Consider the following 25,748-nt stretch of genomic DNA (forward strand, 5'->3'; position numbering starts at 1 on the left):
TAGTGTCAGTCTAATCCATTCCATGATCAACTGATCTGAACATGGAAGTCTTTGAGTTTGGTGGCGAGCACTTCACAGTTTTTAAATGCTTGCCCTGTGCCCACCAATTTTGTGAGTTTTGTTTTGTTTACTTGTGACATTTCCATTTAGCAGTAGCCTTTATGTAAAACAAAATCTTATGCTCCTGATCCCTCACCCTGGATCCAGTCCAGCTTAAATCAGACCCAGCCCAATTCTGATTTCAGTCTGGTTTTTAAGTTGGACCCAGTCCAATTCTAGCCAGTAACCACCAAGTTTTCAGTGTGGAATCTGGGGATTAGGGAAAGAGTTGAACCAGCAGACCTCAACAATTGGGAACTTTGAACTGGGGGCTCTACATGGATGGAGAGCTGCATGCTGTCACTAACAGTTCCCATGTGGATCTCAGGACAGAATTAAGAGCTAGAGATTTTCCATTCAAAAACCTGGGGATTGTGGTCTGAAAGGCTAGGGGCTTACCTCTGGGCAGAACCATCTGCCATTTTAAGTTGACCTGCCCAGTGATGGAAAGCCAATTAGATCTGAAGGTCAATGCCAAGAGAGGAGCTCAGAGCCTAGAAGAACTTACCCTTGGCCCTCAGAAACACCAAGAACTCTAAAAGGGGTTCACAGGGACTACATCTATGTTTCTCATTTTTCTGAATAATGTTATTAGCAGTTTGCTTTGGATACTGTTACTGCCACCATATCTGTTAAATAACAAAAGTCCTCCTGAGTAAATTTGAAGATCTAATTGGCTTTATTCAATGATTTGTTAATTGGTCAGCATCCCATCTAGCAAATAGAAAGGAGCTCCAAGGAGCTGGGTACTCCTTCTAACTAGGTGGAAGGCTTTATGCGTGGGAAGGGATAAGGAGAGAGCGGATTACCTTCTTTTCTTTTGAGGGATGGAAAGGGTTTATGTGGCAGATTACCTCACTGGTACTGACCAGAAAATTTTACACTGAGTGTTACATTTCTGGAGAAGCCTTTGAAACTGCAATTAGGTTAGGTTTTAAGCCTTGGTTTGGTGATGTGGGCTTAGTACAAATGAATTGCTTTTGGACCTCTTATGTTTATTATTTTTTTTAACATATACAATCTTTTGGCTATTGTTATCTATAATAGCAAAAATGAAATTAACAGCAAGTGCTGGATAGAGCATTGATGGTAAACCAAGCTCATATTTGGCTCTGTGCCTTGGCCACTTGCCTAAAAGCCACTGAGAGAAGAAAAAAATTATTCAGGAGCAATAGAAAGTACCTCTAGGACCTGTGGTCACCAGGAAGGTAGTCAGTGCATGGAGAGTATAACCAAACCCATTTGTCTGATGTTCAGCAAAGCCAATCACTGAGACATTGAGTACAAAGCAAGGGAAGAGTTTATTTGGGAGACAGACAAATGAGGTGATGGGAGGGCAAGCCTCAGATCCACAACCCACCAAAGGGTTGGGGTTTGAAGTATTTAAGGATAAGGTCAGGATGTGGAATATGCTGATTAAATATAGGGGAAAAGGATGGTGTTCTTGTTTCTGAGCATGTGCATTCAGGAATCCTGTCTCTTCCTGGGACATATGTCCAAATTATGGCGGCATAAGTGTGACTAACAGAGGGGTAGAGATCTTGGGATGTGTCATCACAGAGGTTCCTTTCATTCACTCTTGGTCCCTTCTGTGCAACTGCAAGAATTATTTCTGGTTTGCTCCAGTCTTAGCTAGTCTCATTAGTCAACTTCTGCAAAAACAGGTTCATAAATCGATCAAGTTAGCCAAAGTTTCTTTAAGGTAGAAAGGTCAAGCATTTGTTAATGTGTAGGTTTTCGGAGGATAAAATCAAGAAATCTTAAAACCAGGGAGTATATACTGTGAAAGAGTTGTTTCACTTCATGAATCGGTATCATTGGCTTCCTGAGGGATCTTTACTGAAATGGATTGTGAGACTAGCAAATATGGCTGTGTCTTTGGTTTTGAATGCTGCAGGATGGACGACCACGTTTGGGTTGATACAGGACCCACAGCTCACTATGGAACAATCACCGATGGCCGTACACACAGGGGGCTATTCCTGAAGGAACAGCCAGCCTGGTGAACTATATAAAAGCCACTGTAAGTTCCCTTTATCCTGAGAAGGGGGACTGTCCTCCCCCTAGGACTGCCAAGTGGAGCACCCCAGATGAAACGGCTGATATGCATCACATGCAAGCCATGTGTGACTGGTTTATGATGCCTGGGATATTCACCCACTAACTATGCCTATTACCCAGGTTCAAAGGGTTCCTTTCACATAGGCACCCCATATAACCCTATTGCTGCAAAACCAAAAAATAGTTAAGGAAGCCTCATTAAATTTACTGTCCCAGCTTCCCCTCATGGGTCCTCCAGATGTTAATAAACATTAGGTTAATTAACAAGGGAATGGCAAAAGGTCCAAGAGAGCGTCAAAAGACTCTTCCCAACTAGGTGGACATTCTTAAATGATTATTAAGAAATAAAGTGAATAAAACAAATATTGACAGGGGCAAAACAAAGAGGAGTGCAAGGGAGAGGGGATTTTTCCCAGCAGGGTAGAAATCTTCAGATGTTTATCAAAAAATGGGATGAATAAAATGGACATTGATGGGGTTAAAACAGAGCTTTTAATACAGCACTACCTGAGGTTGGCTGGGCCAAATGGAGTCCTGATTGATCCCCCTAATTTAAAGGGCCCCAAAGAAGTCAACTGTATTTATCCCTGTTTGGAGAAATTTAAAAAGCAGGAAGGTAGAGATTACTATGAGAAACTTGATCAGGACTCACTTCAGGCAGGGGTTAGGGAGGTTAATAAAGTTAAAGATTGACAAAAGGGCCAGGGTTTCTTGGCTCCACATCTCACTGGAGATCCAGTCTTTTGTATAAGAGTGAGTAAAATGATCAGGAGGTGAAAAGTTTTCAGGACTTCTGGGTCTCTTGAACTGTGATACTAAAACCCAGTGGTGAAGCGCTGACTCCTGGGTGATAGGATTATGAAAGTTGGAATGTTTCAGCAGGTATGATATACAAATCTTCCTTGACTTACAATGGGGTTATGTTCTGATGAACCCATCCTAAGTTGAAAATGTTGTAAGTAAAAATGCATTTAATAGATCTAACCTACCAAATATCGTAACTCAGCCTCGCCTACCCTAAATGTACTTAGAACAGTTTACATTAGCTTATAGTTGGGCAAAATCATTTATTATTTTATAATAGTGTTGAATGTCTCACACAAGTTAATGAGTGCTGTACTGAAAATGAAAACCAGCATGATTGTATGGGTACAGAATGGTTGTAAGTGTATTGGTGATTTACCCTTGTGATCATGTGGGTGACTGGTAGCTGCTGTGCTCCCTGCCACTGCCCAGCATCACAGGGGAGTATCATTCCCATATACCACTAGCCCCCGCAGAAGACCCAAAATCAAAATTTGAAGTACAGTTTCTACTTATAATGCGTATCATTTTTGCACGATTATGAGGTTGAAAAATCATAAGATAAACTGCCGTAAGTTGGGGACTACTTGTAAAGTTGTGTCTCTGTTACCTGGATGTTTTATGGGAATGGATATCATGTTCGACTGCAAATCACTTCTTCCGTCTAGTGTTGTAAAACCAAAATTTGTCAATGAAATCCTAATGGAAACTAGTCAGGAATATAGGAGTTGATGGAATTACAGTAAAAGTTTGTAGAAGAATTGGTATGTTTGAATAGGCTTTATGAGAAGTGGTTGTGTCTCTTTTACTTGATTGTATTTGGGGATAGATGTTGTATCGCACTGAGAACGTTTTCCCTACCTCGTACTATAAAACAGAAGGCATGTAAATCCACCCTTCAAGCAATGTTAATTGGACGTGCTAGGTGGGAACCAATAAGATTGCCTGAGCCCACACAGTGTGGAATAGAAGCTGGAGTACTGGTAGGGTCAAATTCTCTGTACAATAGCCCTATGTGGAGCATAGACTGGGGCTTATGGCAAGAACCTGCGAGTGCCTCCTAAGGATGACCACTAGGATTTGGGACAAGAGAATCTTCTTTCATTTGAGGGGCATTTACTACCTTGCTATCTGACATTATTTATTGAAGCTATTCCCATGACTGAAAGACATAACATGATCTTGAAGTCTGAAATAGCCACAGGTCTTAGGTGATGTCTAGGAAATTCTCTAATGGAGAGGATAGTGCACAGAAAGTTTCCATAATAAAATGGAAATGGGTTATGCAGTATCATGCTACCTGGGGAATGCAAAGAGGAGATACTTACAAGGAAGGAGGCCCTTATTCCATAGGACTGACTCTGGAACTGTGTGGATTTTACTGTCACTTGGATAGTGCCCTATAGACAGCTCTTGACTGACCAACAAAGAGCCACTGGGTCTGTGGATGGCAGTTCCAAGGTAAATAGACAGCATTCTGTTTGGAAAGCCGCCACTCTGATTAAAGAAGTTAAAAACAGATCAGTCTTGTTGTGCTGAATTGCATGCTGTTTTCCTGGCAGTGATGGAAGAATTGAATGGCAGTAAAAGTCCCTAAATTTTGGTTTTTACTGACTTCTGGGCAGTGGCCAATAGCCATTGGGGAAACCTGGCCCATTAAAGATATGCCCACATGGGACATAGTCCTGTGGAAATTGGAGGAATGAATTAAAGTAGGACATGTTGATGCCCATCAGAATTCCCTTCCAGGTTTGGAAAGGGAGTGGAATCGACCAGCATATATTCCTGTGTGCTCACTTGAGATAGCTACGTGGATCCGTGAAATGAATGGATATGAGGACACTGCAGCAATGAACAGATGGGATGAATCTAAATGTTTCCCTCTTGTACCTTCTGAGGCACAAAATGCCAGTAAGAGCTATTCTGTCTGCGAACAAGAGGCAGAGACTATGGGTGGCAATGTAGTAGCAGGTTCTCTGGTTGGATGGCCCTGAACATAGCTGGCAAGTCAGAATGATGCTGGTAGCTGTGGGGGTGCTACGGATGGGTCCTGACAAGAACAGATCCTCACTGTGGAGTGGGCTTTGCATACCCAGTGGTAGATGCAGATACTCAGAGTATTATGGAAGAACCAGGACAAATATTGCACCAATTTGGATAACTAGTTGTCACGGCTTCAGACCAGGGAGCAAACATACTTTACAGCCCATAATATCCAACAATGGGCAGAGATATTCCCCCTCAGAAAAATAGTTTGCTAGAGGATTGGAATGGTCAGTTAAAACATTGGTTGTCTAAAACGGGGAAGTAAATGGATGAAGGCTTACATGCCTTTATGAGTTATGCACGGACACTCAACATTAACATGAGTGGGGCTAAGGGAGTGTCCCTGCTAGATAGATTCGTGTTTGTGTTTGTTTTTCTGTTGGATCCAGGGAAAAGAGGCTGGGGGAAGGTGCTGATACTCTTTCTGACATCACTTCCACTTTTTTTCCTCCAACTTGATGCGTTGGTCATAGCTCAGGCCTATTGCAACTACAAGGGCTGGAAGCAGGGATGATTCTTAAGCAAGAGATTGTAACTGTGCTTTTAATCTTTATGTCACAATTCCTAAGGGCCTGATGAGGCAGGATGTACCTTCACCCCGTCTAACAAATTAGGGCTAACTGAATTCAGCTGTATTGCCTGAGAATAAAAATAGTCCATTAGTTTTACACTTGTGTAACCTTATTTGAACAGAACTGGACTTGAGGGGAGGGACGCCAGACCACTGTTGGTGCATGCAATCTAGACAAGCACAGTGGCCAAACCTAATATCCCTTCCAAAGTTAAAGTTTGGGTATAAATGGAGAGAAGGAAAAATAGCAGCTATGGGTAAAAGGATGAATAAATGGTTTATGTAATGAAGGAAATCCAGTATTACTTTAACACCTAGAAAGAGACTCAGAGCAAGTGACCACACAGGAACCACTGATGATACCAGCTGCCTGAAAGGGTGAAGGCATTTATTTCTGACACTACTCCTGCTTTTGGAACCTGACAAGATACAATGGAAGCTTACAGACCTGAGTGGTCTTGCCCTGGGAAATATTTTTCATGATATGATTGATGGACTAGATATTGACTGAATGGAATTCTAGTAATAAGCCAGTATCTTTTGACCTTCTAAAACCCTTGGAATTTAAGTAAGGAGAGTAGTAAAGGTGTCTTTTGTTATATTAATGAGCTACCTTCTGGACCACATCTAAGCCTGGGAGCTAGTTGCCAGTTGATCCCATGTGATTACAGGGTTGGAACTTTCAGTCCCACCTTGCCATGCACACACACACTTCTGGAGAGGAGAAAGGTGCTGGAAGGTTCAATCAGTCATCAATGGACAATGACTTAGTCTATGTAATGAAGCCTCCATAAAAACCCAAAGGGTTCAAGGAGCTTCCAGGTTGGTGAACATGTGGAGATGCAGGAAGAGTCGCATGCTCTGAGAGGGCATGGAAGCTCCATACCCTTTAATATATGTTTTGTCCTGTGCTCATCTTCCATCTGGTTGTTCCTGAGTTATAGCCTTTTATAATAAACCAGTGATCTCTGAATTTGGTGAGCCACTCTAGAGAATCATTAATACCCAATGAGAGGTTCATAGGAACCTCTGATTTACAGCTCGTCAGTCACAAGTACAGGTAACAACCTGGGCTTGCAATTGATATCTGAAGTGAAGGGCAGAGCAGTCTTGTGGGACTGAGCCCTTGACCTGTGGAATCTGATGCTACTTCCAGGTAGACAGCGTCAGAATGAGGTAAATTGTGCTAGTGTTGCTGCATCGCTTGGTGGATGGAGGAAGTCCCCTACACACACACACACACACACACACACACACTATCAGAACCCTTAATGAGCAACTTGCTTATAAGCATACCATCCACAAAATATTACAGCCCAATGCTTGGTGGTATGGAAGAAATCCCCTACATACACATATGTGCATACACACACATGAATTGGGTATCAGAACCCTTAATGACCAACTCACTTGCTTGTAACCATACCTTCCACAAAATTGTATAGCACAGTGTTTAGGAATGCAAGCTCCAGAATGCCTAGAATCTTTTACTCCAGCACTTATTAGCTGTGTAAACTGGAGCAAGTTGTTTAACCTGTGTCTAGTTTCCTGTCTGTGAGGATGGCAGTAGCCCCTATCTCAAAGGATAAAATGAGATATTATATGTAAAGCACTTGACAAAGTGCCTGGCACACAGGAAATAATAAAAGGAGAAATTTCATGTTGCACAGTCCTAGCAATGCAGTTAATTTTTTTTTTAACTCTAAGAGGTAACAATTTGCTTTATCTTGAGATGAATAGACAAGTCACATTTTTAATACATCTCTACCTTAAATGATGTTTAGAGGAGAATTCATCTCTGTCCATGCCTACCCACTTAGGTTAATGTAAACACTGAAAATATCACTTGGGATTCTGTTTTAAGAATGAAGATTTCTGTACTCCACTTAAGGTTTACTGAATCAGAATGTGATTGAAAGGATGGGCAAAGATTAGGAAATCTGCACTAACAAGCTCTACCAGGGAATCTTAGGCATAAAGTACCATGAGAACTACTACTTCACGGGAAGATCTGTTGGAGTTCAGACCTAGAAATCACTGGCTACCTTTAAACAGACAAAAATAATCATCTTAAGTACTAGTGACTGATACCATACTATTTAAAAACTCAAGTCTGTCTCAGTAAGCTACTATTATACTGGATAGTCAAGATATTCAGATGATTTAATGGAAAAAAAGGCAAAAATAGGAAAACATTGAAAACCCCTTGGTAAAGTTCATTCTTGGTCTTCTCTTCCTAAATTTGTTTTCAATTCTATTAGATTTAATCACTAAACAAGACCAAAAGAGAACTTTATTTTACATGACTTTATTTTCCATTTAGAACCATTTTATGCTTTACTTAAAAAACAAAACCAAAAAAAAAAAAAAAAAAAAAAACAAAAAAAAACTCACTCTGCTTTTAATAATCCTAAAAGCATTTAACCAAAATCTTGATTTAGGAAGACTTAAGACATTGTGCATTTTAAATATTTTCATTCTTTCAATAACTATTAAAAATAAGTTCACAATTAGGGTTTCAAATGTCCTAATCATATCTAGTTTGTTTTCATTTAATATTTTATCCCATCATGTGCATACAGAAGTTAAGATGATAAATAAATTTTATCTCTTTCAGACACACTGATGATAATTAGCTCTTAATCTAATTACTATTTCATTTATTCAGAAATAGCATTTAGACATAAAAATCAATGTCTCACTTTGTAAAATAACCTTTGGTTAATTTACACAAATCTAATACAGCATGTTGTGTAACTTTTAAGTAATACAATGAGTTTCACTACTATCATTTTAGTTTTTAATATTTGTGTCAGCAGGGCTGAGAATATCACATGGTTCAGTCTTCTGCAGGAAGTTATATAATAAAAGCATAGTGCCTTTGAACATGAAAAACATCCCAAAGGCTAGGAGTCCTCTAAAGGAATTGAAAGGTAGAGATTTCAGAGAATTTCTCTCATTTTCAATATGTAAAGTGACTAGTTTTAAGTCACCTTTTGAAGACTTAGTGAAGAAAACAGTGTTCTTTATGCCATTGAGTAAAGCTACTAAAACCATAAGAATTTAGAGATTGGTACTAGGCTACATAATTAATGGGTCATCAAAAAAAGAACCTGTCACTTAGTTACTAAGTATAAGTGAGTGAGTTAACTTCCTATGCCAAGTAAGGGTCACACTTCACGTCCCTCATTTGTAAAAAGAAAAGGTGGCCTGGCCAGTGCCATTCAGGATTCTCTGCTAACTGTAAAATGTGGATTAATTTACTTCTCTTTCTTATAGTCCATGTGTATATAAACTTTCAGTTCTTTAAATCAAAAATTTTTATGCACACAACCATGTTGGTGTATTACCCTTAGTTTAAAAATGTACAACTACATAAATAAAAACTATTGTTTCTTCAATATTACTTGACATTTCTTCTGTAATTTCTTTATTTAAAAAAGTAAATGTAACAAGATACTTAAAAAAGGCTAGATACAAAAGTAGTTAAGCTGCTCACGAACATTTAAAATTTTCCAAAATGTATCTTCAATAATCATGATCTTATAAAACATTTTACAGTTATCAGAAAGTGCCCAGGCTGAGTTTACATAACTGAAATACCTTAGTACAAATGTCTAGTTAGAACTGAAGTGCAGTAACCTCCTGACTGACTGCTCATTGAAATAGGGATACAAAGAAAAAAAAGTTGATTGTGATAAAGTATTGTGCATTGGCCCCATCATATGTACAAAAAAAGTGCCCTTACTCAAATGAACAAATTACATGCAAAATATTAGTGATATCATTTAATATCCTAGAGCTCAATGCAGCTAAAATAAACCGCAATAAAAGTGGTTTTCATAGGTAAAAGTGATTTCATCTCTAAGATCTGAATGTCCAGAACTTTTTACAAGTTCCATATACATGATACACAATTGCAGCCAACCACAAATTAAACACCATAAAAAAAGTTAAAATGAAAACACAGAACATACTTAATTTTTTATTTTGAAATTCCCTATTCCCTCTATACAAGAACCTTTGCTGAAACACTTTCCACAAAGGCAGCAGTGAATTTTCAGAACATTTTACATTTTTCCCCTCAGCAAAAAGATAAATCACAGTGTAAATTATGTTGTTCTGCTGTCATCTTTGGCTGGGGTTAGACCCAGAAGTTGTTGACTAGCAAACCATTATAGTCAAATGTTGCTAGTGCTCCTCAGGCCTTTAAGCTACAAACTCAGCAAGGAATGTTTGCATTTAATCTCTTTAAGGTACCACCAGGGTGTGACAGCATTAACTTCCATAAACTTTTATAGACAAATGGAAAAAAATCTACAAAATTAGCTAGTAATATTACACAGCAATACACACTTTTTATACTCTACACAAAACCAAAATTCTTGGTCTTAATGGCGAGTAGCAACTTCTGTTTGAGAATCTGTTTAGAGGAATAGAGTGGGACGTAAAGTCGAGAAATACAAGTGTTTGCGGTAGGAAGATGTTGGTCATCTGGTGGTCTTATTGTGATTGAGGGCATAGGCTGAAATCCTTCTTCACTGGCTGGTAATGATGGGCTTGATGTCCAAAAGTAAACCTAAACAGGAGTATAATAATTACAATTTTGGCTTTTAATATAATAACATTAATTCTGCCAACATCTACACAGAACCCTATTCTTAAGGTAAAACCTACAAAGGGATAGGATTTTGAATGGGGTTTTAAATTTATTTCTTGCACTGGGGCGCCTGGGTGGCTCAGTCGGTTAAGTGTCTGACTTCAGCTCAGGTCATGATGTCACAGCTTGTGTGTTCAAGCCCTGCATAGGGCTCTGTGCTGACCGCTCAGAGCCTGAAGCCTGCTTCGGAGTCTGTGTCTCCCTCTCTCTCTGCCCCTCTCAAGAAAGGTTCAGGGTCAAAAGAGAAAAAAGTGTCAGGTATGTAGAAAAGTGACTATATTTCAGGGCCTCAGTTTCTCTGTGGGCCTTTCTAGTGGTTAAATTCCACAAAGTATCGTTTAGTGGAAATAGGGCACAAAATCTCTAAAGAGAAGTTCAAAGACTCAGTTTATGGGTTCGAGCCCCACATCAGGCTCTGCATTAACAGCTCAGAGCCTGAAGCCTGCTTCAGATTCTATGTCTCCCTCTCTCTGCCCTTCCCCTGCTTGTGCTCTTTCTCAAAAATTGTTGAAAAAAAAAAAAGTCTCTTATAGTTTGCCTCTCTATTTTTCTTTCCCTTCCTCTTATGATCCTCTGTTAAGTTTCTTAAATTCCACATAGAAAAGGTTTTTTTAAGTAATCTCTACATACAACATAGGGCTCGAACTCACAAGAATGACATGTTCCAGCAACCTGAACCAGCCAGGAGCCCACAGGCAAACTTTTTAATAAATATAGTACGATACTATATATTTTCCTTATGATTTTCTTAATACAGTTATATGGGGCGCCTGGGTGGCTCAGTAAGTGTCCAACTCTTGATTTTGTCTTAGGTCATGATCTCACAGTTTGTGAGATCAAGCCCTGCATTGGGCTCTGTGAGAGTATGGAGCCTGCTTGGGATTGTCTCTTCCTCTCTGCCCCTCTCCCACTTGTTCTCCCTCTCCCTCTCAAAAATAAATAAAAACTTAAAAAAAATACAATAATGTACAAAATATGTGTAATGCACTGTTTACTAATATAAAAACTTTAGTAAAATTTTGGGGGGAGTCAGAAGTTATACTCAGATTTTCAACTGTGCAGTAGATTGGTGCCCTTAACCCCCATAATGATTTGCTTTCCCGAAGAATGGTTTTATGAGAAATCTTATCTAATTCTCTAGAAGGGGCAGAAAAAGAAACTCTAAGTGTCAGGTCTACAAAATCTTCAAAGAACTTTACATATATATGTATATGTGTGTGTGTTTATTTTTGAGAGAGAGAGCGCGCGCACACGAGCAGGGAAGGGGAAGAGAGAGAGAAGGAGACACAAGAGTCCAAAGAAGGCTCCAGGCTCTGAGCTGTCAGTACAGAGCCCAATGTGGGCTCGAATTCATGAGCCATGAGATCATGACCTGAGCTGAAGTTGGATGCTTAACTGAGTCATCTAGATACCCCTGCAAAGAACTTTAAGGACTGGAAGATGCTCTAGAGATAAAGCTGGTCTAATCTACTCATTTTACAGGTAAAAAAAACAAAGTTAATGTAAAATGTTTCTCCAAGGTTGTATATGGCTAGGTAGGGTAGATAACTACCATTGCTAGAAGAAAAGAAATACTACAGGACTTTTCAGAACTTTTACTAGTGAACTGTGACTCTCTAAGAGGAGGATAAACTATGTGGTCTTACCCATTAACCCAAAAACCCTATAATTTGCAAGACTAGTAACCCAAGGAAGAAGAGTTTGCTCTGAATGGTCTGTTATATTCTTATGTCCTTTAGTTTTTCTCCTCAGCACATCAGGATAAAACCAACAATTGTGAAGCATCCTTCTCAAAAGAGGAGGGGGGAAACCCCTTGATATAATGCTTAAGCCCTGTAAATAGGAGTGACCCTCAAATTAAAGCTGTTAATAGGAAATCCTGAGGCCCTTTACAAAGGGAGATCTTTCATTTTAAAGACTGAATAGTTAGCAAATTTTCTTCCAGTGGAAGGCAGAAACTACAGTGAAATTTAACTTGACTGACTGGACTAAGGATACATTAGGTTTAAAAACAAAGTTAGTACTAGGGAATAGTTTAAAAAAAAAAAGTCCATTAGAACCTTAGAATTTATACCAGATAGCCAATCATTTTTTTTTTATTTTTATTTTTTTAACATTTATTTATTTTTGAGACGAGAGAAACAGAGCATGAACGGGGGAGGGTCAGAGAGAAGGAAACACAGAATCTGAAACAGGCTCCAGGCTCTGAGCTGTCAGCACAGAGCCCGACGCGGGGCTCGAACCCACAGACCGTGAGATCATGACCTGAGCCGAAGTGGGCCGCTTAACCGACTGAGCCACCCAGGCGCCCCAGATAGCCAATCATTTTTATCTCTGTTTTTGATAGGTCTTACTGAACCGATAATGGGCTCTTAAAGAAACAAGGTAACTGAATCAAAAAACTGAGTACAGGTGGTCCTGAAACCATGCACACTGGTAGAGACTTTAGGGTCCACAATACTGGGAAAGTTGAATTATATGGAATCCACCTAGGGAACAACCGAAGTAGAAATTACCAGAGTGGCTAAACCAAGAACAGAACTAGCTAAAAGGACTACTGAACAACTTGTTTCACTATAGTGCAGAAATATTGGAAGGCTCCTGGGGCCACTTAAAAATTAAGTAGTGCTGGGCACCTGGGAGGCTTAGTCGTTAAGTTAATTAGCATCAGACTTTGGCTCAGGGCACGATCTCATGCTTCGTGGGTTCAAGCCCCATGTCAGGCTTTGTGCTGACAGCTCAGAGCCTGGAGTCTGCTTCATATTCTGTGTTTCCTTCTCTCTCTGCCCCTCCCCCGCTCATGCTGTGTCTCAAAAATGAATGTTTAAAAAAATTTAATGAAAAAAAAAAAAAAAAATCAAGGATGCTAAATGCAGACTCCCCCACTCCAAAAAATAAGTTACTACTGAGCTGGAGATAAATGGGAAACTGTCAAGTTTTGTGCTTTCCCACACACTAACCATTTCCCCTCTCTCAGATAAAATTGGAGAATATATCTAGACACTGGATTTTTAAAAATATATTCCACAAGAAGTATGGTTGTCAATTACTAAGAACTAAGGCTGGTTTGATAGGGAAGATGTTGCAAAGAACCATGAGGAATATGGCAGAAAGGATCTCTGGAATTTTCTGGGTAAGGAACATCCCACAAATTTCTCAAATAAAGTCTAGTGAAGACTACCTTTCAAGACTGATGGACAGGTTGATTTGGTTATGGATATACTCAAGGATAGACCTAGATTCCACTGACTTGGTAGGCTTTCACTATGATCAAAGTTTATATTATCTAATTTATGATTCTAATAATAAGTAGTAACATTAAAATCACAGACTTAATACATATCATAAGCTACTCTATTCTTAGTACACTATACAGATAGCAATCAAGATACTATTTAGAAATTTTGCAAAGGCTTGCCACTGGTCAAAAGGATTAAGGATATATAAAAGGAGCAGCCAGCATATGTAAGCACTATAGGGAAAAAGAAACATTTGTCTCAACAATCAACTGGTATTTTCTTCTGGGACTAAGGACAGCGTATCAATAGCTAAACGTATTTCATTCTGCTTACAGCTTTACAGGTTTTCAGTTCTGGAGTAGAAAAACCAAAACTGCCTTATATTTCTGACCTTCTATAATTTTCCTTAACCAAAATTAAAATGACCATTACAAACTTAAAAGGTTATCATACACAGTATTTTAACATTTCATATTTTGTTTTGCAAATTTTGTAAAAATTTTAACTTACAAGATCTTGTCGTTCTGTCATGCTCATTTTCTCTACTATTGACCAGAACCAACGCTTGAACTGCAAGAGCTTCTCAGCATTTTCTCCTATGAAAAATATAAATCCAATATACTGTACCAATTATTACTTTAAAACACTGCTTCTTATAAAAAATAGATACAGAACTGTTATTTAGGATCAGGGGTTTAATTCCTAATATAGGAAATTAGGACCATTTGCATAATGTAAAACTTCTATAGTTCATTACTCAATCCTGACTTAAGATGACCAAGAAAAATGGATCATCAGCCTCAAAATTGATAATCAATACTTTAATCCTATCTGTTGAACTCACACCAGTGCTTCACAAATTTTAATGAGTTTACAAATTACTTGGGGATCTTTTTAAAATACAGATTCGCATCCACTAGGTCTGGGAGAAGGGAGGAAAAGAACTGAAATTCTGCATTTCTAAAACACTTCTAGATGACACTGATGCTGCTAATCTGAGGATCATATATGGAGGGTCCTTAGGTATTTATTTTTCCCTCTTAGGTTTTTGGTTTGTAAATGAGACAAATTCTCATCTCACCAGTATTGAAAACTATACTAAAAAGTAGCACAGAAACTATTTTACAATGAATCTATACGTTGTCAAGCATGAAGAAAAAACAAAATTTAACTTGCTATAATTTAGCTGAAGCTGTTTGCAAAATATGAAAAAGGGGGAAAAAATCAGTGCCTTCACGTAGGCAATAATTTTGGACTATAGGTGTAATCCTTCCATAAGGAATTTCATGGCTTCCAGTGTCTTTATGGTATAGTCACAGCTCAAATTCTATTCCTAGGCCACTTGAAAACAAAGTGTTACAGAAAATCAGGCGCTGAAGGTAAATGTTATTCTAGGACGAATATCACTACCTCTTGTTATTCTTTCTGGATTTTCCATGTGTTTGTATGTTATTAAGTCTTTGTAAGTGAGCTCTGGGTCCAGTTCTACAGAGCAAACACCATGCAGTCAAATTCTTTAATTAGAGAGTCTAAGAGATTAGGAGGAATTGGGAAAGGCCAATAGAACTTTCACATGGATTATATTTTCTTAGTATACAAAATCCATTTACATAGCTGCTCACCACAATGAAGTTTTTACTTGTATTCAATCTAAACCATATACTCTTTAAAACCTAGAAATGTTAACCAAAGATTTAAGAATAACCTAATGCTAAGCCATCATAGTTCAGTAATATCTTAAAAATGTACACAAAAAGCCTTGAACACCTGAGTTATACAGCTATTTCTAAACCCTGTAAATTTATCAAGTGTATTCCTTAAATAAACATTCACAAAATTTCCTACCTGATTCATCGTTGAAAGAGGTGAAACTGATCAACATCTGCACATTAACTTCACCACAGCCATTTACCAAAAGTCTAAAATCTTCTGCTGTTAAATCTTCTAATGAATTTTTGGGAAGCACATCCAGTAGACCTTTCCTCATTGCCTACAGAATATTTTAAAAATTACCTTTTTATTACCCTGAGTACTTTATTTTCCATGTAGCATTTTTTGTTGTTAAAGCCCAATATCTAACTTTAGCAGCCTAAGAATAGTAGTTCTCATTTAAACCAGAGAGAAAGAAATAAAATTAAGTATTTTTAAATTGACAGATTCAAAAGAGAGGCAGAGGGGGGAAAAAAGGCATCATGAATAGGCAGGCAATAGGTTCAAAAGTGAAACCATATTGTTATACACCAGGATTTAACTGAAATAATTTACACATTAATAAAATAGGCTACTCATGAAGTAAGAATAGCTTCAATTTGTCAAACATGCTATCCTGTCACATGCTATGAAAAGTACGACAAAAGAACACACACTCAAAATCTAGAGGCTCACTGAGAAATTACAATGTGCCATGAACTGTTCTTAAGCACCTTACACGTATTAATGCATTTAATTCTATCCTCATTTTGCAGAAGAGGGAACCAAGGCACAAAATACGTAAGTAGTTTGCTAGTGTCATATAACAGCTAAAGAGCGTTGCAGCCATGATTTGAATCCTGACAGTAGGACTTCAGAGCCTGCACAATTATTCCCAGCACAGAGATCAGAACACCTGACAAATACAGCAGGCCTGATGTTGCTCTTTAGAAGGCTCTCCTGGAGGGGGATGGTCCTTGGCTGGCATCTGGAAACTTGGTTTTTGGAATGTTCCCCCTACATTACTGATACGGCTGCTCTGAATGCCTGGAGCAATGAACCCTGCTGTGCCAGCTTACCTAGACTATTTGTGCAGACAATGTGACTTATGATGAACACATGCCTCTAACAGTCTCAATTTCAGTAATCAGGGCTGGCTGCATAGGCAGAAAATGCTTACAGGACTGGCCTCTAATATAAAACCTGAGCTGTGACTCTTAAGCAGGCTTCTCTAAACACAAACACTGTCCATGTGTCTCTAATTCACTGTTGGAGGAAAGAAGTATATTCTTTGTGACAACCCACGGCCCCAGAGAGAGAACTTTGGAAGCCTGCACCTAGATTCCTCCAGATTTGGTTTGATGTACTTTTTCCCTTGCCGGGAGTCCTTTTGCTACAATAAACCATAACTATCAGTACTATTGCCTTGGAGTCCTTCAAGTCAGTCGCCTTCAAGTATGGGTGGTGGTAGGACCCCAAAACAGTAGTCATTTCAGTTCCACAAGAATCCTTTCTGAACTTTTACTCACCAAATTGACTTTGATGATCATATAGTTAATCCAAGTAGTTTTACCCAACAGAAGGTGAATGCTTGGTCTGGATTCAGGTGTAACTTACACTGTACATACATTAATTTGGTTTAAAAATTTTAACCTTTTATAGGCAAGCTGAATACACTCTGAAATAGTTTACCACATGAAGACACAAATAGCCTCATCAGATCAAATAACACTTTTGAGAAAATACTCACATGTAATGGCTGTTCTGCAACTACCAACATTCTGTGTTCTGCATATTTCCGCACATATTCATACACATTCTGAGGAGTGACTGGTATATTTACACCATTAGGAATAAGTTCAACCTGTAATAATTTAGCACTGCCATTTAAAAGCAATTTGGTCAAAGCAGTAGTAAGTCTACAGTTCATAAAATAATTCCCTGAAATTCTAAAATCTAAACACAAATTGCTGACCAATATCTAAGGGATGCAAAAATTTAGGCCTAAATAAGCACTAAAAACTACTTTTCAGTCTGTCTCATTAACCCTCCATCCTTCTCTCTATGCCTGTCAGTCTAGTGTGTCTTTTCTCTGCATGTTTGTGTGTGTGTCTCTCGCTCTATGTCCCCATCCAAACTGTTTCTGTATAAAATAAGCACAACAGACTAACCAAATTCTCTTGCCAGAATCAGAAAGTTACATATTTGCTTTACCTGTCCTCCACCCTCTTCTTTACACAAGTCAATTGCAAATGCCAAATCCATTGCAGAGAAAACAGCATCAGCATCTGAACTCTGAGAAGCGAGGATAAGTTGCCGTAAACTCTCATACATCACAGGGTCAAAAAAAGCAAAATCATGCCAATTGACCTAAGGAAGTAATCATATAGAACTCAATCATAAAACATCTTCACTACAATTTTATCTAATTTGAAGGTATAAAGAATAATATTCCACTAAGTATATTAAAACTGATTTAAAAAGATAAAATTTTAATCTTTGGCTCTGATAACATATTTAATTTTCAAGGTATAAAAAATGTAACATGTATTTTGGAAAAAAAAAAAAAAAAGCCAGTAATGGAGGAGTTTAAGTTACAAAATAATTTGCAAAAATCCTGAATTATTAAACAATGATTATGCTAAGCAGCTGGTCCTTAATATATATCCTATTTAGTCTTGATTATAATAAAATAGATTATTAATTCTAGATGATGAATCTGATGCTCAAAGGAATTCAATAACTTGTTGACAGTCATATCATTGGGTTATACTGGAGTCTATTTGATTCCATGATCTTTTCCATAAACCTCGTTAAAGAATCCACATATCAACATTTCTGAGCTGTTGCTGAGCTTTAAACCTAGTTCTTCTTTGGACAAGAACATTTAGCTGGAATATTTTAAGAATTCAACAGGGTCAGAGTTAAAATATATACATGTGTGTGTGTATACATACATATATACATATATATGTATGTATACACATACACCCACATACATATGATATGCTGTATTAATAGAAAACTATTCATCAGTGAATGTGATTTAAAAAATCGACTACAGCTTTAACAGTGTTAATTTGTATCAGATGTGCGATATACATTGCTGGAAAAGACTAAAATATCTCATTGTTTTGTGTCGAGTAATTTCTTTATACTACCTTTAAAACACTGGCAGTTACATTTTAAACCAAAAGCTGCATAGTTGGTATTATACATTAATTTTAAAGGATGTGGTTTTTTCCCCTCCTCCCAGTATAAAAAGAATGTGCAGGCAGGCAAACTATCAAAGCATATAAGGAAATTAAGCTAATTCTATCACCCAGAGATAAAGATCAAGCATGCTATGCTGGATTTTCTTACATTCTTTTGTCCCGCCCCCCTCCTGTACATCTTACATAGAGTTTTGAAGCCAACAATGCTCTTTTCAATAAAATACTACTACTACTTCCACTACCACCTGTTTGAACAAATAATAATCGTTAAAATCTATTGAGCACTTACCAGGCACTATATAGTTTTACCATTTTCTAAATGGGAAAATCTGCGATAGGTGTCGGGATTTGTCTGCAACAAGATCCAGGTCTGTCAGACACTGTCAAACCCACCTGTGTCACCCACTCTACTATGCTATCTCCTCCATGTATTGAGATTTTTTTTCCCATGTCACTAAAGGTTTGAAAAGGACTTATAATGGCTATAAAAGGAAAATTTTGCAATTGTAAAAGCAGTTAGGTTCATTAAAATCACTTACTTTCCTACCAAGCAACACTTTAATTACATGTCTATTCAATGTAATAGGACATAGTTCATTCTGTAACAGACATAGTCCAAGAATCCTAAAAATAAAAACAGGGAAATATATTTAAATTTGAAAATAATTCTAGAACATATATAACCCCACACATACATACATAATATATATACAGTATTTTGAGAAATTTTCTACAGCCTCATTTCTAATCAGTATGAAATAGAGCATATACACATTTTAAAAACTGTTTTAGAAAAGTCTTGAACTGAAATTTTATAAAAATTCAAATGTAAGATTAGGGTTATTTTACCTGCCAATGTTTCTGAAACAATTCAACCTTGCTTCTGTATTTTTGCCAGGCCGTGGAGTATAAAATCCTCTTTTTCCAGGTTGGTAAAACAAAGGGGCATTATCGTCACCATCATCTGTATCGTCTAAATCCATATCTACAACACTTCGACTAGAACCATGACGCTTTCGGTTTTCCTAATAATAGAATATCAGAGATTAAGTCCCCAAACTGATTTTTAAAACAAAACATATAAACTAGTGTTTGAAATGACTAAAGTCATTTCTAAAGTCATTGAAAGTGAAGTCAGGCAGGTAAAGCAACATTTAAATGTAAATAAACTTTTTTTAAAGTTTATTTTGAGAGAGAGTGCATGCACATGGGGGAGGGGCCCAGAGAGAGGGAGAGAGAATCCCAAGCAGGCTCCATGCTATCAGTGCATAGCCCACGAGGGGCTCGATCTCACAAACTGAACTCTGAGATCATGACCTGAATTGAAATCCAGTTGGATGCCCTACTGACCCACCCAGGCGCCCCTGTAAATAAACTTTTAAATTCATCCTTTCAGAACTGTGGTACAGGAAGCTCATGCCTGTTAAATCCTTCTCTGTCCATTTAAAAAAATCACTAATGAAAATGGTAGCTTCTTTCCCCTTAATTCCTCAAAGATATTTGTGCTGGATATAGAATTCTGGATTAACTTCTTGAGAGACAGACTGCAAGCAGGGGAGGAGGAGGGAGAAGAAGAGGGAGAGAGAAGGAATCCCAAGCAGGCTCTGCACTGTCAACACAGAGCCTAATGTGGGGCTTGATCTCATGAACCATGAGATCATGACCTGAGCCAAAACCAAGAGTTCGATGCTTAACTGACTGAGCCACCCAGGTGTCCCTGGATTGACAACTCTCTCTTTTTTTTTTTTAATGTTTGTTTATTTTTGAGAGAGAGAGCAAGGGAGGGGCAGAGGGAGAGGGAGACACAGAATCTGAAGCAGGTTCCAGGCTCTGAGCTGTCAGCACAGACCCTGACATGGGGCTTGAACCCACAACTGTGAGATCGTGACCCGAGCTGAAGTCAGATGTTTAACCGACTGAGCTACCCAGGTGCCCCTAGATCGACAATTCTTTTTTTTTTTTTTCAACGTTTTTTATTTATTTTTGGGACAGAGAGAGAGACAGAGCATGAACGGGGGAGGGGCAGAGAGAGGGAGACACAGAATCGGAAACAGGCTCCAGGCTCCGAGCCATCAGCCCAGAGCCTGACGCGGGGCTCGAACTCACGGACCGCGAGATCGTGACCTGGCCGAAGTCGGACGCTTAACCGACTGTGCCACCCAGGCGCCCCTAGATCGACAATTCTTAAAGCACTCTGAGGATGATGAACCACTGTCTTCTGGCCTATACCAGTTCTGATGAGAAATCCATGGTCTTTCAAATCAGTTTCTCTATACATAAGGCACTATTCTTTGCTTAGTTTTACAGCAGTTCGATGATAATATATAGTTTTCTTTCACTTTATCCTATTTAGGGTTCACTGAGTACCTTGAATCTATAAATCTATGTCGTGTACCACATTTGGTAAGTTTTCAGTTACTGTTTCTTCACATATTTTCCTGTTGCTACAGGAATATCTCTTCTTCTGGATACTCTAATGACTTGGATGTTTGATCTTTTGATATGGTCCCACAGATCCAAAAATTGTTCTTTTGTTCAGAATCTTCTCTCTGTTCTTCAGAGTAGATAATTTCTATCTACAAGTTGACACTTTCCTATCATCTTCATTCTGCTATTGACTTATCTGGCGAATTTTTTTCTTTTAGATACTCTTTTAATTCTAAACTTTTCCCTTGGTTCTCTTTTAAAGTTTCTATTTCTCTGCTGTGAACCTCCTCTTTCAGTTCATTAGTGTTTGTCTCATACAGTATGAGATAAAATCTGTGGTAGTTCATCTTGAAGTTGGTATCTACTGGGTCTTTTCCCAGGAAAACTGGTTGGTCTTTCCTGGCTCTTTGTATTTTGGAATGCCTCCCGGGCCTTTTAAATATTATGTTGTGAAACTCTGGGTCTTGTTAAAATGATAGGGAGAATGGTGATATTTTGTGGTTTTAGGAGGCAATCAACCTGGTTAGATTCAGACTAAAATGTCACATCTATGTGCAATGATTCCAGTAACAAATTTTCACAGTCTTTTATCATACTGTTTGGATCTGCCCAGCACCATCTGTAATAGTCTGGGACTTGGACAACGGTTTCATACCACAGTTTAGTTCTCAGAGCCTTTTCTATCTTCCAACTATGGTGGGAGTAAAAGGGAATCAGCTTACTCTCGTGCCTGAAACAATACCGCACCAGCTGTTTTTCAAGTTTTGACTTTCCTCTATAATCAGTATGCTATTGTCTACTTTTTAGAATCCTCAGGCAGTTCCTTTTCACATTTTGTTCAGTTTTTAGTTGTAGTAATGGAAGAGATAAGATTATACTGGGTTTGCTCCACCTTGAGTGGCAGTGAAGTTCTCAGGTAGCTCAAGAATGAAATACATCATGTGCTAAAAAAGCCTTCTTTACTGCTCTCCTCCACATGTCTCATTTTCTCTGCATCTTTGGCACTCAATTCTTCCTTAAGGAATAAGCCCTAAGAAATTCATGACATCTCTAAATTCAAGCTTAATTCAGGCTGTGCTAAATTAGAGTTCCAAGTGCTTATTACTAGCACATGTACAAAATATCTCTTACCTGTACCTTTTCTGAGGAGTCTAATAATCCAAGATCCAGGATACTATCAGCTCCATTTTCCCTAAAAACAAACAAAATAACCTTTCACATTCCAGATAACTGAAACTTCTAAAATTCAGTGTAGAGAAACATGCATTTGAATTTATAAGAATTTATAAATACATTTAAAGTTTTGAAATAAATACCTAGGGCACTTACTAGTCTTAGTGCATATGTAAGAGCAGGGAAGTCAGTATTATATACACACAAAAAACAGATTTTACATGTGTGATTCAAGATAATGAGATAAAGGCTACCTGGTTTAAGACAAAATAAATGCAGTCTTCACAGGGGGACTGAAGATTAGGCTCACAGGGAGCATTATTAAGAGAACAGAAAATGTTCAGAAAGCAATCACAATGGGAACTGAATTCCTTAGTGTGTTTAATTATTCTAGAATACTAATAAATTCACTATTTACTTTATAAAGCCAGCTGAAAGCAGTCTTCAAGTCTTCTACTGAATGCAAGTCTTTTACTTGCATTCAGTAGAAAACACTACTAATAATGCAAACCTTACGTATGTTTAAGAAAGATTTTTATAAAATTTATTTATTGATTTACAGAGTACACACATGAGCCAGGGAGGGACAGAAAGTGAGGGAGAGAGAATCCCAAGCAGGCTCCGCCAAAGTCGAGTCCGATGCCTAACCAACTCAGCCACACCCAGGAGCCCCTGTTTATAACCATCTTTTTATCAAAATGCACATTCCTCAAAACCTTTCCTATAATGGGCTGAGCTCTATCATGGTGTTGATTACGTCCAGAGACTGGGAAAAGGAATGAAGAAACAGTACATAAAAGCCCAGAGAAGGAAAAAAATAATTAACAGTAAAGAAAATAAACTTCTAGCAATGGTCTTTTTGCTTCGACCATTCAAAGGCTATGAAACAGATAAGTGGCTATTAAGTTTCAGTGCTTAACCTACCCACTTATCCATTTCTTAGGACTATATCCAATCCAAGTTCCTCATGTAAAATCATGACTAGGAAGAAAAGACAGAAATTTGCATCTAAAATAACACTTTGGGGTGCCTGGGTGGGTCAGTTGGTTATTAAGTGTCTGACTTCAGCTCAGGTCATGATCTCATAGTTTGTGAGTTTTAGCCCTGCATTGGGCTCTGTGCTGATAGCTCAGCCTGGAGCCTGCTTCAGATTCTGTGTCTCCCCTTCTCTTTGCCCACCCCCCACCCCCACTTGCGATCTGTCTCTCTCTCTCAAAAATAAACATTAAAATGATGGGTATTGAGGAGGGCACCTTTTGGGATGAGCACTGGGTGTTGTATGGAAACCAATTTGACAATAAATTTCATATATTGAAAAAAAAATAAATAAAAATAAACATTAAAAAAATAATTATTAACATTTCAAAGCCAAACTGGATATAAGAGTGGCCCCAGAACAGAAGGCACCGAATAAGTTTGGCATATCTTCCTGATGTCACCCTGGGAAAAGAATTATTTAGCTGTTAGATAATTTTAGGTTTTACAGTAAAAGAAATATGTTACACAACAGAAAGCAAAAACTTACAGGAATTTTTAAAACAAATCAGAAGTCCTAAAAGAAATTTCATGCTTATGGCAAGAACTCAGGGACTACACAACAATTCCTTGAAGTATCTGGCCTCTGCCATCAGGGGTATTCTGGTAGAGAATTTGGGATGTACTTCTTTCAAGTAATTTCTAAATTTCAGGTATATAAAAGATTTTTAGAGCATAAGTCACGCTAAAATTCTACCTTTCTAATACATGTGAAACTCAACTGTCACTCGTGAATTTTAAGCCATCTCTTCAAAAAACATTTAATGTCATGTATTTATAGTATAAATTTTATTTTTAGGATGTAGTGCCACCATATCTTAAAGTAGTTGATGTTTAAACTGAAATACCTTCCCAATTATATACTTTACCGTCCATGTGCTATAATGAGTTCCATGGCTTCATCCACTCTTGCTCTCAGAGAATCTTCACTTGCTAGAAGGAGAAGCAGCTGAGCTGGGGATAATTCCAACAGCATGCCGGTGATTTTACTTGCAAACGCCTGCAAACAATGAGCAAATGTTACTTGCCCCTACTCTCTGAAACCTCTTGTCTAAATCAACAATCTTTTATCCCCCCCCCCAAAAAAAAAAAAAAAAAAAAAAAAGGGAGAAAGAAAATTAAGAAACCTGGAAACAAAACATTTCTAAACCAGTAAGGCATTTTATTTAAATGAGAAGCTTAATTATAGAGAACTTTGGTAGTCTTGTTAAAGCTAGTTTAAAATTTGTATGACAAGCTTTTATTTTTGATATCCATGAGTAAACACACAAATACTTGATTTCCATTTTTTCTCACTACAGAGAGGCAGAAACATTTCTTACATGTAGGGCAGAAGAAAAGAAAGGGAGGGAAGAAGTAAAGGAGGGAGATGAAAGATGCCTATGTTTAAGGCTAAGGATTTACTGAAAGAAATATGTTATGTATAAAGACAAACAAAAAAGCACTAGTTTATGTTTCATATTATATGAAAGAAACCTGACAGGACATTCAATATAAAAATCTCCTAGCAACAGGTAACAGCAATAAAGAAAGTACAGTATTTGCAATGTTTTAGCTACAACTTGTTAACAGATTAAAAAGTCTGCTTCAAAAGGTAACAGTTTGTACAAATAAAGGTACAAATTGAATGCACAGATAATTCTTTAGCACACAAGGAACTTATCAGGTAGAAGCCAACTTAACATAGGTAGAAAAAACAAACCTCAAGCTACCCTCCAGCACATTTTGCAGCTTTCCCTCTTAAGCTTCCATTTTGTTACTACAGTCCTCAACCACTTGAATGGCCAGTAGCTAACAACTTTTTAAAATACCAACTTTAATCCAAAAACAAAAATGAGGGCGCCTAGGTGGCTCAGTCGGTGAAGTGTCCGACTTCGGCTCAGGTCATGATCTCACAGTCTGTGGGTTTGAGCCCCATGTCGGGCTCTGCGCTGACAGTTCAGAGCCTGGAGCCTGCTTTGGATTCTGTGTCTCCTTCCCTTTCGCTGCCCCTCCCCTGCTCACACTGTGTCTCTCTCTTTCAAAAACAAAAATGGCACAGCCAGTTAAGAGGGACTAAATGTACCATACATACTGGTTGCATTGCTTGCACTCGGGGATAAAGTCTCTCTCCAAGTGCCTGACGATGTGCTGGCAGAGGATCAGGATCATCACTAGGATTCCCTTCAGAAGCTGGTCTGAAGGGTCTAGTGTCAATGGAAAGCTGTCTTCTAAAGTCTCTGAAAGGAGAACAAAGCTATTATAATTCATCTCCCTTGTCTGCAAAATAACATCAGCACAACCAGTACTAGAGATGGGAAACCAAAGCATACAGGCAGCTCTAATTATCAAGATGGTAGAATGCTTAATAGACGATGGTTGGGAAATAAAGGTTTTCTAGACATTAATACTCAAAAATCTATAAATTTGTAATACATAGTTCAATTTGATTCTAAGGGAGTAGGACCATAAAATACCAGATTATCAAGAATCCACTCACATTTCCTAGAAGTTTTAGTCCAAATTAAATGCCACCCACCCTAATACAAAAATTAAGGTTTAAATATAATATAATTGCCACAATTAAAATTTTAAGACAAATTTAGGAAAGAATGATAATTATGTAATTTCAACTGCCCCTGGGTTTTTAAAGCAGAATATTTTAATAACAGTACAGTTACTATACATATACCCAAATACTAAAACTTTTTCTAAAAAATAGTCCATAATTGAGATCCTCTCATTACAGG

General features: G+C 38.0%; 1 protein-coding gene across 6 annotated transcripts in view; it reads right to left on the bottom strand.

Annotated features, from left to right (window-relative positions):
* Window positions 1–9,534: 9,534 nt before the first annotated feature.
* Window positions 9,535–25,748, bottom strand: part of UBR5 (ubiquitin protein ligase E3 component n-recognin 5) — a 137,248-nt gene continuing 121,034 nt past the window's right edge. For 5 of the 6 annotated variants that reach the window (XM_042923396.1, XM_042923395.1, XM_042923397.1 and 2 more), the window contains exons 50-59: window positions 25,094–25,238; window positions 23,889–24,019; window positions 21,943–22,003; window positions 19,234–19,409; window positions 18,924–19,008; window positions 17,384–17,539; window positions 16,920–17,033; window positions 15,326–15,470; window positions 13,991–14,076; window positions 9,535–10,160 (exon numbers count right to left, since the gene is read on the bottom strand). In XM_042923396.1, the coding sequence (XP_042779330.1) occupies window positions 9,948–10,160; window positions 13,991–14,076; window positions 15,326–15,470; window positions 16,920–17,033; window positions 17,384–17,539; window positions 18,924–19,008; window positions 19,234–19,409; window positions 21,943–22,003; window positions 23,889–24,019; window positions 25,094–25,238 (1,312 nt within the window). In that variant the 3' untranslated portion in view covers window positions 9,535–9,947. The remainder of the gene's footprint in view (window positions 10,161–13,990; window positions 14,077–15,325; window positions 15,471–16,919; window positions 17,034–17,383; window positions 17,540–18,923; window positions 19,009–19,233; window positions 19,410–21,942; window positions 22,004–23,888; window positions 24,020–25,093; window positions 25,239–25,748) is intronic. The other variant, XM_042923393.1, reaches the window with a different exon arrangement.

Source organism: Panthera leo, chromosome F2, assembly GCF_018350215.1.
Source record: "Panthera leo isolate Ple1 chromosome F2, P.leo_Ple1_pat1.1, whole genome shotgun sequence".
Lineage (NCBI taxonomy): Eukaryota > Metazoa > Chordata > Mammalia > Carnivora > Felidae > Panthera > Panthera leo.